This window comes from Hesperophylax consimilis, chromosome 6 (genome assembly GCF_061612785.1).
Source record: "Hesperophylax consimilis isolate HC1 chromosome 6, BYU_Hcon_1.0, whole genome shotgun sequence".
In the NCBI taxonomy this organism is placed as follows: domain Eukaryota; kingdom Metazoa; phylum Arthropoda; class Insecta; order Trichoptera; family Limnephilidae; genus Hesperophylax; species Hesperophylax consimilis.
In genome coordinates this window covers 40,374,282-40,391,256 of record NC_142841.1, presented here as the reverse complement: position 1 = coordinate 40,391,256, position 16,975 = coordinate 40,374,282, and the positions used below count along the sequence as shown (strand labels likewise).

Sequence of the window (16,975 nt, the reverse complement as noted above, 5' to 3'; positions counted from 1 at the left end):
TTTCGACACTTCGATATTTACAGTGATGTAAGGTACCTACATTTCCGGTTCAAATTTAACATTTTTATATTTCCGTGTATCACATCCAACGTTTGATTACAAAAGTTTCAATAAATGTAAACAGCTTGGAGTATCAATGATCTGTTTATGCCTACTTAGTATTTCGTTTCCTTATTGCTGGGGATGGTGGCTACAGCCAATAACTGTACATAAGTCATGTTCAAATGCTGCACGGAGAGCTTTGGACACAGGTGTCCCGGAGTATCATGAAACCAGATCGCTTGACTTCTTAAGTTCCTGCCTTGTACTTTACCAGTGACCATGTGTTAGTTTTTGTCAGTCGATAGAACAAACATCTGATTTGAATGCCTAGATCTTCCAGATTCTATATATTGGTAATTTCCACTGGCAACGGTGTAACAGTGATGTGATGTCTTGTGAAATTTCTTAGGGGAGAAAAATATTTTTTAAGTAAAGGGGAAATGGCACAAAAATCTAAGGAAAATCTAAAATGTTGACACAATGAGGTAAAATTCTAGAGAAATTTCCAATATTCTAGAGAAATTTTTAAATATTCAGGTAAAATGTCTAAATATTCAAATTATTCATTTTGCAATCCAGGGAAATACGGTCTGAAATCTAGGGAAATATAAATCTTCGGTACACCATCACTGAAATTTTGACCATAATTCGTTAATTATTTTCTCTTTATAGATTGGAAGAGTTCGGTTAGTATGTTTCCATACCGTGCAGAAATACAGGGAAGTTCAGAACCATAATAATAATAACAGGATAATTTTTATATCGCCGTTTCTTTGTGAATAATCGTCTCAAGGAAGAACTCACATATAATAATGTGTCATGTTTATGTAATAGGTATAAGTTATACTTCTGTCAGACCATATCTCATATTATATATTGCTTTCAGCCCGTGGTCCTCTGTTTGAATATAAATATGAATTATTTTGTTTAAAATTAGGTACATTTCACCGTGTATCAATTAGGTGGCTTGCGAGTTATATTTGAGAATATCAACAACAACAACGAAAAAAATTTCAGGGCAAGCCAGTAATGAAACTTACTTACAGTTAATCTCCATACATGAAAGAGAAAGGAAGCAATTAAATTATAGGATATTACACTCGTGTCATATAAAAATTAATTAAGTTATCCGCCGGCACAATTGCAGCAACAAGATTACTGTCCGTACCATCATACTTCAGATCCTTACAATATAACAGGTCAGTGCTTGTCAAATTTTACACCCCTGCAAATCATAATATTTTTGAAGCCATTTTTTACTTATAAGACACTCCAAGCTGCAATTTCCAGACCAAATAATAAACTATAAAATGTCTAGAGATTGGTCAATTCTTGTAGGATTGTTTTAACTACCTATGTACATAGTTCATAAAAATAAGATGGGCGAAAGATGGAAAAAGAAACCTGTGATGAAATAATTACAAAGTGAGACTATTAATTTTAGGATAAAAAAAATATATGTAAGCAATTTTAATATGACTAAAACACAGTTTGAAGGTTTGCAGAGTACCCTTGAGTTCGGATGATTTTTTTTAAGTATAAAAATGAACACTAAAATAGTGTTTCAACCGAATTTTTCAACGAAAACCACAATGGCGGTTTTTTACCAAATAATTATTTTCAGCAAAATTGCTAACAGTACAATAAATAGTATCACCTAGGATTCTTGCTGCAGAGTCTCCATCTTCTATCTTCGGGTCACCTGTTCTTGTACTTCATCACCTTTTCCTGTACATCATTTTATTTTACTTAATTTCACTTTATTTTTGAAATATTTATATTTTTTGTAATACCTGCATCAACTGTAAAGCGCCCCAGAGGTGATATCTCGCAAAAGCGGCGCAATACAAATTGTCCAATAAATACATTTATGCTTGTAGTTTTAATTGCACATCTTATTATATTAATTTTATTATTATTTATTTAATAAAAGATACTCAAATGGCTACATATTACTTATCAGATATGTTATGCTACATAGTTACTTATGAACGCGGAGAGCGTTGCATTCCTTTCAATCTGAAATAAAATTCCTGTCACGATTAAGTTCTTTTCAAGCACTTCTTATTATGATATGAATGACTGCATGAATGAATGAAAGATATTGCATTATTATTTGTTGTTTGAAAGCTCTGCCAAGGGACTGGGGACTGGGGAGTGGGGAGTGGGGAGTGAAGACTTGGGATTGGGGAATAGGGACTAGGGCCGGCTGCCAAGGTGGGGGAGTGGTGACGCCAGGGCCGTATTTAGGCGTATGCATCCTAGGCAGCTACCTAATGCGGTAAGTTTTAGGGGGCGTCATTTCGCTGAAGCTCTTACTATTATATCATTTCAATATTATAAATAATTTTTCATAATACAATTTTTTTTACACACTTGTACTAATCAAGCTTAAGTCAAATTAGTATTTTCTTAATTCTTTGTTGAAATATAAATTAAGTTTAAAGCATTTTTAACACGCCGCGATCAGTGATGTGAGTGTGTAATAAACCCCATTGCAAATATCTCTGAGGTGGTACGTGAGCTGTGATTTTTTTTTAATCCTATAAATAATATTTACAAAAATTATCAAACATCTTTTTTTAGGTAGAAAAAAGTGGGGGGTTTCTTAAAACCCACCTCACCAATGGCGTAGTATTTTTAACCTATCTGATGCCGGTTTAACAAAATTCATGCAGTATATTTTGGTTTTTAAATCGTAGAAATAGGTATTAAATTATCATAATACCCACGCGCAGTCTTTCTAGGTTTTATTGTGGTTTACATTTTTAAAATTATTTCCATGTATTTTTTTGTATTTTCATTCTATATTTTATAACTGTTCCAATGTATTTCGCAAAATAAAAATATTATTTTTTAAGGAGGTGCACTTCTGAAACTGGTAGAACAACGCGTTGTAGTATAAAACAAATGTATTTGGTTTATAATATATGTAATGGCGCTGTTCCCCATCTCAACCACAAGAATTCATTCGTCAACTGAGATAGGTAGTATTACAAGTAGACGTGTAAAATCAATTATTAATAAATATTGTCACCTATTTTACATTCAATTTTTAGATATTTTATATGCGTCTAATATTGGGTGCGAGGGTTCTGTTCTGTCCGCCACGACTATCGAAGGATAACTTTAAAGTTAAAAATGAAGGGGGCGGCAATATTCGATTGCGTTGGGCGGCCAAATACCCTGACACGGCCCTGGGGGAAGGGCGACGGTGGCGACACTGGGACTGTGGGACTTTTGACCTGTCAAGTGGAAGCGTCTCTCGCATCCTCTCTTGCCTGGGAATGGGAACGTCGACACAATACTGACACAACTTGGCTTATTTATTTTTTTAAAGCTAAAACAATGTTTTACTCTTAAACTGCGATGTTTGACTCTAAAACTACTTTAAACGAAATTAGTATCTGACGAATAATTTCATATATTTTGCATGTCATGTATTTTCTATTATTTTTTGACATATTGTTGTACTTATTTCTGCTGTAAGTAGGGACTTATATAAAGTTCATGTTTGTACTTACTATTCTATATACTTGATATGGCGGATTGTGTATTACACACCCCTAGAACTGGAACAACAACGCTAGAATAAAAACAGATTATCGTATTTTTTTATATATGTGCCCAGTGGAGCTTTGACTGAAAAAAACTCGCCACAGCGATGAGAAAGCCTAAAACACATAACGCTATACGCATCAACGCTTATTTCGGCGTAGCCTGCTTATTTGAGGTGTCACACTTCGCTATAATCTTCATCTCCCTACGGCAGGAGAGGGGGTCAGATCAATTCGTGAGCTGCTGCAGAATATCATTGACAGCTGAGAGCCACATGATCTCGGCGCTCCCTAAATTGATCTAAATTGAATGCCCACGGCAAGATAGGGGTATTTTCAAATATCGCCTGGACAGCGGATCACGGCGCATCATCGTCGCCACGCCCACACTTATAACACATCATCTGTCAGAGGTGACATTCGGGGGTGGATTGTATGGCGTGTGACAAGGTGTTATAAAAAACGCTTTTATGCGTATAGCATGGTGTGCCAGCACCCTTAAACATAAATGAGTGGAATATTTAAAAAGAATACATCTGACGAAGCTCATGATATGAATAAAGAAAGTGTTAACATTTTTTAAATTATGTTTCTTTAATATTTTGTCAGTAACTTATGAAATATGAAAAAGGGGTCTTCCTCGTGAATGAAGAATTATTATCTTATTTTTAATATGATATGAGTATTTTCAATGTGCCCCGAGAAATATAAAATGTTAAATTAAGCGAAAATTTTATTTGATTTGAAGAAGAAGATTATACTAATAAATCTAAATGAACCATGAAACTGAACAAGATACAAAATATTTAAAAAAATGTTACGGTCGCAACTGGGAATCAAACCCAGTCTTATCGGGACAACGTCTCTAACCAAAAAAGTTATCCTAAAATAAATATTTAGTTTTTGTTATTGAGTTATATCACCCGATACCGCTGGAGCGATATTTTGCCACAGGGATACGATATGATCCAGTCTCCCATTAGTCTCCCGACCACTCCTGACGTCACAGCATGTCATACAACCGCCAATATCCAACCAACTTCATCCTACCGGAATCCTTTCTAAATAAATATCCTCACTTCAAACTTTCAAAAGCTCCCGTTCTAAATAATACTGTTTGTTCTGTTTTCCTCCGAACGAGACAAAACGTTTTAACGTTTCGAGTTTTCCGCGAAAAGTTATCGAAAGTTTTGTGAAATAACTACTGCCAATAAAGTTCGTATTGTTTTGTGATAAACTAATACAATGAAATCACAGTGGTTTCAGAGGAAAGTTTGTGGAGTGTGTCGGTTTTATTATTAACTGTGAAGTTTAAATAGTGTCCATTTTATAAACTTACGACTTTATTATTAATGCTAAGCCTGTTTTTCGTACGAGACGAAGATAGTAAATAAGCTAATATCATCATTTTACAACCTATCTATATAATGTTTATTTATTGGTAATGAAATTTTAATTCAAAAGGTAATAAGAATTTAACATTTTACTATTCAGATGTTTTTGAAGTGTAAAGGAAATAGATTATTAATAGTAATTGGACGTTGAAATATCATAAACGTAATATTTGTACTTTCGCAGGTAGCAATCACTTTGTAATTATCTATAATTATAATTTGAACAAAGTAACTCTGTTTGGACACCATTTTATTGAGTATAATAAACAAGCAGTGTGCTTTTATGAAACCCTGAGGAAGGTTCAGGCTGAAATGAATCGGTTGGTTTATATTCTTAATAAACATACTTAGTATAACCTCCGTAGCGGGAGATGATTTAAAACTAAATATTATTTCAAGAACATGGGAGTTGGGAAGTCCAGGAGTGTGTAATGGGTTTCACAAGTTTTATGAACCTTGGAAAAACAGCTTTAGATCTGTTTGTAATAAATACAAACAAAATGTGAATACGAAGTACTAATTAAAAAAATTCAGTACAAGAGTTCGATATTACCGCAATGGATTTAATAGGACTTCTTATCATCCCTGAATGGGAGAAAAGGGTTAACTAGGGTTGGGAAACAGTTGACTATGTAAATCTGGTTGCCACTCCGAGAGTTTAACCAATTTAACCCCGGAACCAAGGGTAAATACGGGAAACTCCATTAATGGAGGACTGAACGCGGTTAGCGCTCACAAAGAATTGTCCAAAGATGCGAAGCTAACAGTCAACAATGGATTGCTGATACCTACCCTGGTGTAGGTTTCAGCAATCCAGTGAAGCATAGAACTGGAAGAGGGAGAAATAAAGTAGAGTTAATGCAGTAGAAATGAGACCCTTGCACATAGAACCTAGGTATGTGTGGTAAAACCATGACGTGTAAAGATTCACGAAGAACGATGCAGGGGACGCTTAGATAGTTTGGGCATGTAGAACGAATGAACGAAGAAATTAATGTGTGAAGAATATGTGACGCGAATATGAATGGCAGAAAAAGTCAGGGACGCCCGAGGGAGACGTGGAACGATTAAGTGAAGCAAGTACTTGAGTAAGACTATGTCAATACTCGCGATATGTTATATGTCAAGCGTCAAGAAGGGTTTGTATGAGTTTGTACGATGTGTGAATGTGAATGACGCAAGGAGTCCATGCCAAGACCTAGTTGTTTAGCGGTCCATCCTTTCTGCCCACCCCTACGAAGAAATGACGCGATGGTTTATTAATTAGTTAACCCCGGAACGAGGGTATTTATAATTGAATTTAAAGTTACAAAGTTCTTTTTTACTGCCGCTGAATTCTGAACTAGAGACATACGCTCCCCAGCGCACTTTTTAACGTGTTAAACCACCTTTCCAACAAGAGTTTTAATAATAACACAATCAAAAGTATATATATAGATGCCTATTTAGTTTGCTACCCGTCTACAAACATCTCGGTTGTGTTTGTTCGTTAATAAAAGCTCTTAACTAGCAAATTAAGAAGCTCGTATGAATTGCCACCAACAGTATCAATAATTCCTAAGAATTGAGACTAATAAGTCTAGCAATAGTGTGTGATTCACATTAATTTCAGTTGATTTCATTCTTTCTCATGGCTATCGTATTACTATAACCCAGCTAGGTTTCCCAGATTCAAGTTTGGCATAAATCATCAATACTCTCACTCTGTTCTATGGGAACGCCTTGTACATCTGTCGAGATAAACGCCTGTCGCCAGTGACAGTAATGTGGCGGCCTCAGATCTGGATGGTATTAACAGACTCTAATTAGGTTTGGAACACATGCTATACTCATTCAAAGAGGCAAATGTCACTCTCATCAGTGGCATATGTTTCTTTTATACTTACAATTTATATACGAACGGTTCTCAAACGATATCCTCTTAAAGTTTATTACTTAACACGAATTAATATTCTAAATTGCTTTCGTACATTTCTTTTCTGAGTTCACACTGTTTTAGAAATATCACACTGTTATAATTGAACATCACACTGTTTTAGAAATATCGTTCATTGCCATTCCTCTTCTCATGCTACGCAGTGCTAGAGCATCTGTTCGTTAGAGTATGTTGAACGAGATGTGGTGACGATTACCTACAAAACAATTATAGCATTGCTTAATATTAAATACATCTTGAAGCAAACATTCATTAATATTTTTCTTTGAAAAAGTTTGTACCACTGGAAACCCTTGCTTCAAATCTCTACCTGTCCCTTCATCTGCAAAACCTCCCCACTTAGTGTTGTTTCTTATCCGTGATGAAATCTCCTGGTTTATAATATTTATTCACTCTTTGGACCTTCTCTTTTCAGAAAATATTTTGGCATTTAACATTATTTATTGCCTGTTATCACATGTCCGGGATACGCCATTGTATTTTCATATTATACCATTCAAGAGTTTCCTTACCTTACCTTACCTTAGTATCGTCCTACTCTTATGTGACTCCGTCATAAATTGCAACTCTTACAACTACATTTCGAAACTTGGGCTTGCTTTCAATATCCAAATTTATTAGTATCCGGTCATTCGCCACTCACGAAACAAGTCCAGTGTCCGGTTACACAACAATATCTTTTGATACCTCTGTAAAATCATCTCTGTCCATCCTTCCATCATCCTAATCTAACTTATTGTTATAATGTTTCATTTATTCAATCATCAGGGTGTCTACATCTAGTGGCCTTTTATTAGCAGTAATAATCATGAGTTTGATTCCATAGCTCCAGAGTGAAGTAAGAAAACTTCACACTGTTTAAAATAGCCAAGCTATTTCCACACTAAGCTCATAATATCCTTGCTAAAAACAAAAATTGAATGTTAAACGCTTGTAGATGGGTATTTTATAAAGCGCAGTGATCCCGCTAATCGGCCTACTTAATCAATCGAAGTAGAAGTGATTACTTTAGTATGATTACTTTTCAGGTGGTTAATCTTTAATAATTTGGGGTTTCCGTCCGTGTACCGATTTATCTGGAAACGATTTGATAATAAACGTTTGCAGGTCTTTGATGTGAAGTTTCCGATCCAGTGAAATTGTTCACACAAGCACCTTGTAGTTCGTGTTGAGATTATCAGCAGACACTTTGGGAGGCACTGGCCTGGAAGGGCTATTAAGTAATATAAACACGCGATGCGAGAAGAGAATTACGAAGAGATTATTATTTAACAGTAGCTTGTGACACGATGCAGAGTAATACGATGTAGTGTCGAGATTTTAATAGCGATAATGTTGCAAGTTTTACAATTACGATGCATTCAAAGATTTTCATGCGAAAATTCTAAAATATATAGTCAAGCCAGAGAAACAAGTACAAGCACACCTCGAATAGATTACGCATAGGTACTGAGCAAAAAAAAAGTTTTTTGACGTGGTATGTTAGAAGTAATTTAGATTTGTACGTATTTTAGAATAGTTCAATTGATAAAATCAATTTTCTGCATATTTTAATTACCTATGTGAAGCTTTAAATTGGTTTATTCTTCTTCAAAGCCTTATGGCGTCCTCTAATAATGACTTCGTCAGGCTAATACGCCTCTTTCAATTACCTCTAGTTTGAAAAATAAACAGTTGTTCTCCTTACCTCCTCTCATGTTATGGTAGTAAATTGTTGAAAGGTCGCTGATACGCTGCTTGACAATGAAACCATTTTTTATCGTATTGTAAAAACTAAGCAACGTGTGAAAATAAAACAAAAAACGCATTATAGTTTTGTGTAAAGCTTACGACATACATTGTGCAGATGGTGTCAAGAATACGTAATATCATGGTAATGGTATAAGTGCAAGGTGCCCTTAATCTAATGGATTGCATTAAACAACGGAGTAATGTTTCAGCACATTCCACTAAAGCACATATTATAAATTATGTCACAGCATTGGGGAATTTCAGATGTCAACAGTTAAAAAAAACTCAGATAATGTGACACGACGTGGGACTTGTGACAACTTGTTGTGTTCGTGAAAAATAGCTTTTTAGCTCAGCTGCGTGGCAAATTATCCAGAAAATTAATATTATTTGGAACTAGTGTTGACAGAATGATGTACACGTAAGTACCTTATGAGTACCTAATTACTGCGAGTAATTGTAATCATGTTTAATTATAACAGGTCATTGAACAATTCGTGGAAAAGGAAAATAAATTAATTAGTATATGCCCTGTATGAAAATCATAGAATGGTCGAATTGACTAATGTTCATAGTGAATAATTAATCATACGTTTAAAATGTGCATTTTTAACAAAAACAAAGTGAATTAAATAAGTGAAAGTGTAGCAAAAACATAAATTTGAAATATCAGTAGTAACAGTGACAATCCTAAAACCATGACCAAAAATGAAAACTACAAAATGAATGTAACAAGTTAGGTCTTCATCCGTTAGGCAAGTTAGGCATTATAATCCAAAAGCATGGATTAGTGGCTGATATTGGTGACAGTGTGACATAAGTGAACAGGACTGATAAAGATGTGTATCTCCAGAAAAAGGATCCACCTGAACGAGAAATGAGTCCTTCCACAATCGCAGTCCTTTTTCTCGTAGGGATTGTCCATTGTGCCAATGGACTCTTCGGTTCCAATGTTTGTTTTGAACAGCAGAAGTAAGTTCAAACTTTTTCACTGATCTCATATTTGTAATTCAATTTTTTTTAATAAAAACCAATACAATAACTATCATACGTAAATCATACAACCGCTATTCAGCACGTTTCTGTGTTTCCTCAACTCTTCATTAAACGTAAATATTAGGAACCTATCCTAAAGCATGATGTTTAAATAGAAAATAATTTTCACTGTCTTATTTTATTGAATGTTTACTTATAAATACGTATATGGCAAGCATCATTTGCAACCAAAACATATTGTAACAATCAATCACTCTCTAACCAATCGACTACCATAATCCGGACATGTGTCTAGTGTGGTAGTCGAAAAGCATGTAAAAAACTGTATTCAATTATTTTTTTACGAATAAAGGAAAGAAAAAAGAAAAAAAAACTATGCTCCATCAAACACCTCCCTAATCACATATCGCATTATACTTTTATTTACTACGTGTATTTTTTTCTTCATGAACTTTCAGCTGTCACATCTTAAATGCAGTAATTTAAAGTAGGTAGCCCAATCGCTACATACGTGAAATGTTTCTTTATAAGAAAAGTTTTTTTTTATGTAGTGTTTAATTTGAATTTTTTTCATTGAAACTCGTTGTTACGGAAATTAGATGCCACAACTCTAAAAACGAATAATTAAAAAAAAATTACAACCATTGTGTATGACTTGATGATGATGTCACCCATTAACGGGATTATAGATTTAGTTAATCTAAAGACATTATACCTGAAGCTCTTCTGTTGGCCATGAACATTTTCAATATTATTCTACCTGCCATAATGTCTAATCAATCCCATTACTTAAACCAAAGTCTGGCATGAAAAGTTAATAAGTTGTTGTCAATAATCGGTGTTCAATTAGTTGTTTGTCTCTTGCAGCTACTCCCTGACCACCAGGGTGAAGTACCAGCAGCCAGTGATAGTCCGCACCTACATCTGGTGCCTGGGCATACCCCCTCGCTGTTCCAGTGCACACACAGAGATGAGGGAGAAGTGGAAGGTTCAGGTAATGGAAGATGTTTTCTTATAACTACCCTTCACAATATTGATATTTTTGCTGCATAAGTAGCTTCTGCGACTACCGGGATAGGCAGTAGCGTTAATTTTTTGGTTGTTGAATAATAAATTTTCCTTTAATTCTTCCTCCACTTGTCCGTTTTTTTGTGGGTTAGTCAGATATCAAGACAAAAAAATTCCAATTCATCTGTTGTTATCTGTTCGTGTATGTATTTATTTAACATAATTTATAATATTGCAGACGGTACAGCAATCTAAGACGGTGGAGGTATGCTGCGAAGGATTCCGAGAAGAGGAGGACAGATGTATTCCTAAATGTCCTGCAGGAGCTACGGGAGAGCACTGCGACAAAGGTAATAATTTTAATATAATTGCTTACCAATTATAATAATTATTTTTTTTAATCGAATTTAAGATCTTTGAAAAACGCAAAAAATGTTTTGCAAATGGGCAGAATTATTACTCGGATTGTCGCATTTATTATTTTTTTTTACATTTGTTCCCGTAATTTCAAAATCATCAGTGTGTATTTTGGTTTCAGATTGCCCACTCGACCGTTGGGGAACTAGCTGTCACCAAGAATGCAGATGTCCCGAAAATTCTGAATGCGATTCTAAAAATGGGAAGTGCATCTGTTTGGATGGGTGGATTGGCTCCAGGTAAGATTTCATCCGTACTCACAATTAAAAATAACATAAATAGGCGCTTATTATGATTATGAAAATATAATTATGACTATACTGTATTTTTCTTATATTTTTCAGTTGCAATATTCCGAGAGATTCTATTAAAAAAAGTATTCCCATTTTCTCAAAAATAAACGCAAACAAGGCAACGAAAACTCTCTTTGACTGGAGTACGCCGATGCAAGTTACTACTGAGAACACAGAGTTTGAAGTTAAACAAATTATTGAAAATAATTATAATCCGAGTACAGTGAACACATATCCTTCCACGGAAATGTACTATAACTTTACGACTACTTTAAAAAATATTGCTACATCTAAAGTAATGACGGCGTATAAAAATACTACTAAAGACATAACAACTCAAAAATCAACTACTATAACATCTACTCCTCGAAAACCAATAACTGAAGAATATACAACCCAAAAATCAACAACTCGAGAATCAACAACTCAAAAACCCACAACTATGAAACTAACAACTATTAAACCATCAACCATGAAACCAATAACTATGAAATCAACTACTATGAAACCAACAATTATGGAACCGACAACAATAAAACCAACAACTAAGGAACCAATAACTTCCATACCCATAACTCATAATCCGATGACTCAGCAGGTAACCAAGACGCCAGGATTCGTTACAAGTACTCCAAGGCCGACTGTAGAAAGATCTACGTCCATACCGCCGACAACCATAAAAATGATATCAATAAATAAAAGTACTGCTGCGATTATTGTTATCCGTGCGGAAGAATCGTTAATTAAAAATAATAATACATTAGCTGGTGTTGAAGCGCCTATGGATCCCAATAATCCGATATCACAAATCGAAAGCCCAAATATGAAAGAAACTGGTACCACAGACTCTCCTTTCGAATTGATAACGCATAACTCTGACAGTACAGAATCTACATTCAGTGCGACGGAGGTTTCAGTGCCGTTATTAGTTTCCACGTCCACAGTTTCAACCGCAAAAAGAAAACTGTCTAAAATATATAAAGTAGAATCGGACATCCTTAATATAACTCTACACTCAGCAGGAACAAGCAACGAAACGAATTCAAAAATATTTAAAACCGTAACATTGCCGACAATTAGCAACACAACTCGAAAAGCATCTCAGCCAAAAGGTAAATACATGCATGAAAGCAAAATGATAACCATTCCCGTTAGAATAATAATGGACACCGATAAAGTTCAACCAAGTTTTTATATCAAAAAGTATAACAACTCCTGGATCAGAAACGAAGCAACAACAGCAAGAACCGGCACTTTGTTGAAGAAAATTTACAAGACTCAAGCAAGAGCAGTATCTAGAACGACTAATGTAACTTTATCAAGTGTGGTCGCCACAGATAATCAAACTGAAGAAATAAAGCATGTTTTAACAGAACCAGAGCAGATTACTTCTGTTGCAGGAAGCGCAGATTCCGACGATAGGCAGGACGATCTCTTCTCGGTGTTGAGTATAGCTGCAGGAGTGTCAGTGGCCATTATCCTGACTGGTTTTGTCATCGTGCTGGTGGCGAGGTGCAGGACGAGGCGAGGAATGCAGAAGAGGCAGAAGCACCTGGAGATGGACCACGTGCAGTCAATGATGAGTGTGTCTGAGGATGATCTGTCCACCGGATACATGAGAAATATTTTCCACAGCCCACTCCCAGGTAAAATAAAATAAAATATCATACTACACATACCTATAAATTATCGATCTTATCTATTTGATTGCCCAAATGCCCATGCGCTTAGTGTTAATTAGTTTGGGTATGCTGCGTAATTATTACTTGTGTGTTGCACAAGTTTTTCTATTGGGTTAACTATTTTACTGACCATGTCAAAAAACTTTACTTATGTTATCTGTGCCATACCAATTTATCGCCCACTCGACTTGTGCTGTACCAAAATAAACAATCCCCTACAAAACACAACATCCTTACCTGATAAATAAACGTTCATAACACACAACAAATAATATAGAAAATAACCGAAATAATTATCATATTTACTCGACCATGAAGCGTTAGAATTATGCTTTACTAGTTTACATAGCGATCTTGCTTTTTTATTACTTATAAATAACTTAGATACCCATATCAATTTTTAACAATAATTTGTACCTACTTATATTGTGGTCAAAAAATATCAAAAATCTGGTAAATGTTGCACGGCTCAGTGACTATTTAAAAGCTAATTGAAAAATATTGATGTCATTTCTCAAAAAAATATTCCTATTTAGTCCGAATAAAATTAAGCAATAAAATATTTTGAGACAAGCAAAAAATGATAAAAGAGTAATCTTGACCCCGACGTGATTTGAACACGCAACCTTCTGATCTGGAGTCAGACGCGCTACCGTTGCGCCACGGAGTCGTTGTGGATCGTGACAATTTAGCAATACATATACATTATGCTCTTTTACGTTTTCAATGTAGCAATGTTTTTTAATTATTTTTTTCCTGCAATATTGCTACAACCAAAAACATTATATAAACAGTAAAAATGTATATTTATTGAATAAAACTAACGAGAATAATTGTTTTTATCGTCAATCTTATTTCGAACTAGGCATAATGATAAAACATTATTACTGACACCTGTATTCAACAACACGAACTATCTTACCAATCGTAGCATCGTTCTTAGCCAACTAACAAAATCCAATTATTTTCTCTCCCGGTTAAAAAATCATATTATTATTTTATTATTATTATTATGGGGTGTCGTTCGAGATGAAGAACGAATGACCGGATTTAGTAAAACTTTAATTCGATATGTATTTACTTAAGTAATCCAATTATGTGAAAAATAACAATGAAAAGAGGAAACGAAAACATAAAAGTGTTGAAGGTTGTAGGTATTGTTTGGAAATAATATGTTGATAATATTTCGAAAATAGCGAGAGCGGGATAAATTGATAATATTGGCAAAAATAATATAATATGTTATAATGTACTATTTAACCCCTATGAGACCGGTAAATTTTCCTAAATTTCTCCAAACAAATTTAATGTTGAAAATAATTAGGTTTGCAATTTCATGAACAGTAATGAAATGCTTTAAAAACTTCTAAAACCTAGTCCTGCACGTTGCGCACTGCAGTGCCCCTCAAGCTAGTCATGATTTCACTGAAAAGTGGGGAATGTAGGTGATGTGGTGATAGTTACCATCTTGATGACATGTGGTCATCCGTCCTGGTTTCACCAGTAGGTTTCCTTTACCGTTAGTCGTGACTCGTGGCTAGTTCATCCCCTCCCCCCGGCACAAGCGGGAGTATCCACTCTCGAAGTCAGCACGGCTGCGGAAAACTTTCGTCAGTAAAAAGCGTTTCTGCATATTATAATTTTAAAACGTTATGGAAGATTATGTACAAGACGATGTATGAATGTGAATGAGGCAAAAAATGTGGGCCAAGACCGAGTTGTTTGGCGGTCCGTCCTCGTTACCTACCCCTGCGGAGAAACGACGTGATGGTTAGTTAGTTAGTTAGTTTAAACGGAATGTTATAGGTTTTGTCGTGACATTTTTGTAAGGACGTCGGGACAGCGGATGTCAACCTTAGTCGTGGCCGTGAGGGGGCCCTTGGGCACACGAATATTTTTGTAGGCAAGAAATATCGCGTTTCATACTAACATAATATTATTATTTTATTGGCAAAATCGTTTCAACACGTCTCAATTTTGTTTTTGTACAGCACAAACGACACCCTCTTCATCTGGCCCATTAGCTCAGTTGGTTAGAGCGTCGTGCTAATAACGCGAAGGTCGCGGGTTCGATCCCCTCATGGGCCACACTTTCTTTTTGTATTTTTTCGTCTAGGAATCTATTCTCTCTCATAATATTTTTATTTTTATTCTCAGAACTTTATTATATCTTCTTTTGAGTTTTTATATGTTTTTTTATTTTGCAATAAACATCTGTTTATTGCAAATTAATTTTAAGAAAATCATGTTCAGTTTGAACGACAGTATTGTGTAATTAATAATCTGAATTGTGTAAAACATTTAAGATATTTTTATTCTTTTCTTTTCAGATCCCCCATGTACGCAAAACATGGACAAAAGATTCTCAGTGCCCTTCATGCAACCAGTATTGATTCATGCCATTTCCCCTGACATGATCGAAAACTTCCGAGGTAAGTTACTGTGATAACAACAAATAAAACGTTTTTAATGATTCAAAATCGGTAAAATTATTTACTTACATAAATTTTTTTTCAGGTATTCTAGAATGCCACTACGATCATCCTAAGCCACCACGACCGACCAGTTTTTCATCCGTGCCTCGCCACCGCGTTTACGAATTACCGCCATCTGGATTTACAAACCTGAACACACTTCCCCGGATTAGCGAGAGCCCGAACCATTCAAACGGGTTTGAAAATACAACAGAGTTCAACTTTCCAGTTACCGACGCAGCTATAAATGTATTGAAAATGGAGCATCAGAACCAGCATCAGGCTCAAGCTATTGAAAACCAGGATCCAGTTTATGATGAGATTCCTTGCTGGAGTTCCACACCAGTTTGTACCAGTGTTGGCCCTATAATGACCATCGGAGATGAAGCTGTCACAGAATTATAATAAACAATAATAAAAATATTACATGTTATTTCCATTTTGCTCCACAATTTCCAGGAGGTCAAAAATATTTATAATATAATATATATATGTATATTATACACACAAAACGATGTTCTCCCTTAGTACGAAGATTTTTATGTTGGAAACCCAATTTTACGGAAATTGTATCATACTGTGCAAAAAATAATAATATATATTCTTTGATAAGTAAATGCAGATTTACAGAGTTACTGGTGCTTGATGCGAAATATTGAAATATTATTCTGAAATTTTTCCTTATATTGTCTCTTTCTTCTATGTTTTTACAAATTTTCAGGTTTTAGTCACCCTTCTTTACTGTGTGTCTTTTACCTAGTTAGTTTTGGTTAAAACATCGTCATTTAAAATAATTAATGATTAGTAGCTAGTTACCTAGTAGGTAGTTTTAAAATGTGGGGGTAATTTTAAACCATTACTTGTGACTTTTGTATCTATGAATAATATGTTCTCTATAACTTTAATATAATCCTCATTGATAAAACCTTATAGTTTCTAAGTTTACCTTTACCTATTTTATTTGGTATACATTTTGTAAATAAGTGAAAAATGTTATTTAAGTCTAAAAAATAAGTACCGAACACCGAAAAATAAAGCAACATATTTTTTATGTGAATATTTACTTTTCGACAATTTCTTGTTTTATTTTTTTTTTCTCATAATTTTATTAATCGTATATACAACTAATAAAAAAATATACAAGGGAAATATTTGATAGGCTGGTATGTTATGTAATGGTCAAGTATTTTTCCAAAGTAAATCCAATTAATTAATATTCTCGAAATATTTTTGTTTTATTATTGTGACAGCTGTTTCGGCGTTCAAGGTCATGTTAAAAACTGTGGCTACGTCACGTTTTACACTGTGACGTTTTATTTATTTGATTTTTTTACGCCTATCCCATTTTTCAAATTATTGTATGATGTTCAAAAAGGTATTATTTTTAATTAAAATTTATGTAAAACCGTTTTACTTAGAAAATCCACTGTGCCAGGCTCTTAAAA

General features: G+C 34.6%; 1 protein-coding gene and 2 non-coding genes across 14 annotated transcripts; 2 read left to right on the top strand and 1 right to left on the bottom strand.

Moving 5' to 3' along the window:
• Positions 1–4,599: 4,599 nt before the first annotated feature.
• LOC149423366 (uncharacterized) lies at positions 4,600–16,554 on the top strand. Of its 12 annotated transcripts, none has more exons than XM_089632980.1 (8): positions 4,600–4,814; positions 9,285–9,632; positions 10,524–10,650; positions 10,903–11,014; positions 11,203–11,320; positions 11,426–13,020; positions 15,387–15,488; positions 15,574–16,554. In XM_089632980.1, exons 2-8 carry the CDS (start codon positions 9,538–9,540, stop codon positions 15,933–15,935), a joined length of 2,511 nt encoding a protein of 836 aa, XP_089489106.1. In that variant the 5' UTR covers positions 4,600–4,814; positions 9,285–9,537; the 3' UTR covers positions 15,936–16,554. The 12 variants fall into 12 exon arrangements, with proteins under 12 accessions (XP_089489106.1, XP_089489105.1, XP_089489095.1 ...); XM_089632979.1 differs by having other exon boundaries at positions 9,209–9,632; XM_089632969.1 differs by having other exon boundaries at positions 9,143–9,632.
• On the bottom strand, positions 13,655–13,726 carry TRNAW-CCA (transfer RNA tryptophan (anticodon CCA)). The gene has a single exon. It is a non-coding gene; the product is annotated as a tRNA-Trp (tRNA).
• TRNAI-AAU (transfer RNA isoleucine (anticodon AAU)) lies at positions 15,071–15,144 on the top strand. Its single transcript has one exon. It is a non-coding gene; the product is annotated as a tRNA-Ile (tRNA).
• Positions 16,555–16,975: the final 421 nt, after the last annotated feature.

Coding starts and splice junctions, on each gene's coding strand:
- LOC149423366 (XM_089632980.1), top strand. CDS start 9,538: ATGAGTCCTTCCACAATCGCAGTCCTTTTTCTCGTAGGGATTGTCCAT. Junction 10,651..10,902: donor GGGAGAAGTGGAAGGTTCAG/GTAATGGAAGAT, acceptor ATAATATTGCAG/ACGGTACAGCAATCTAAGAC. Junction 15,489..15,573: donor CATGATCGAAAACTTCCGAG/GTAAGTTACTGT, acceptor ATTTTTTTTCAG/GTATTCTAGAATGCCACTAC.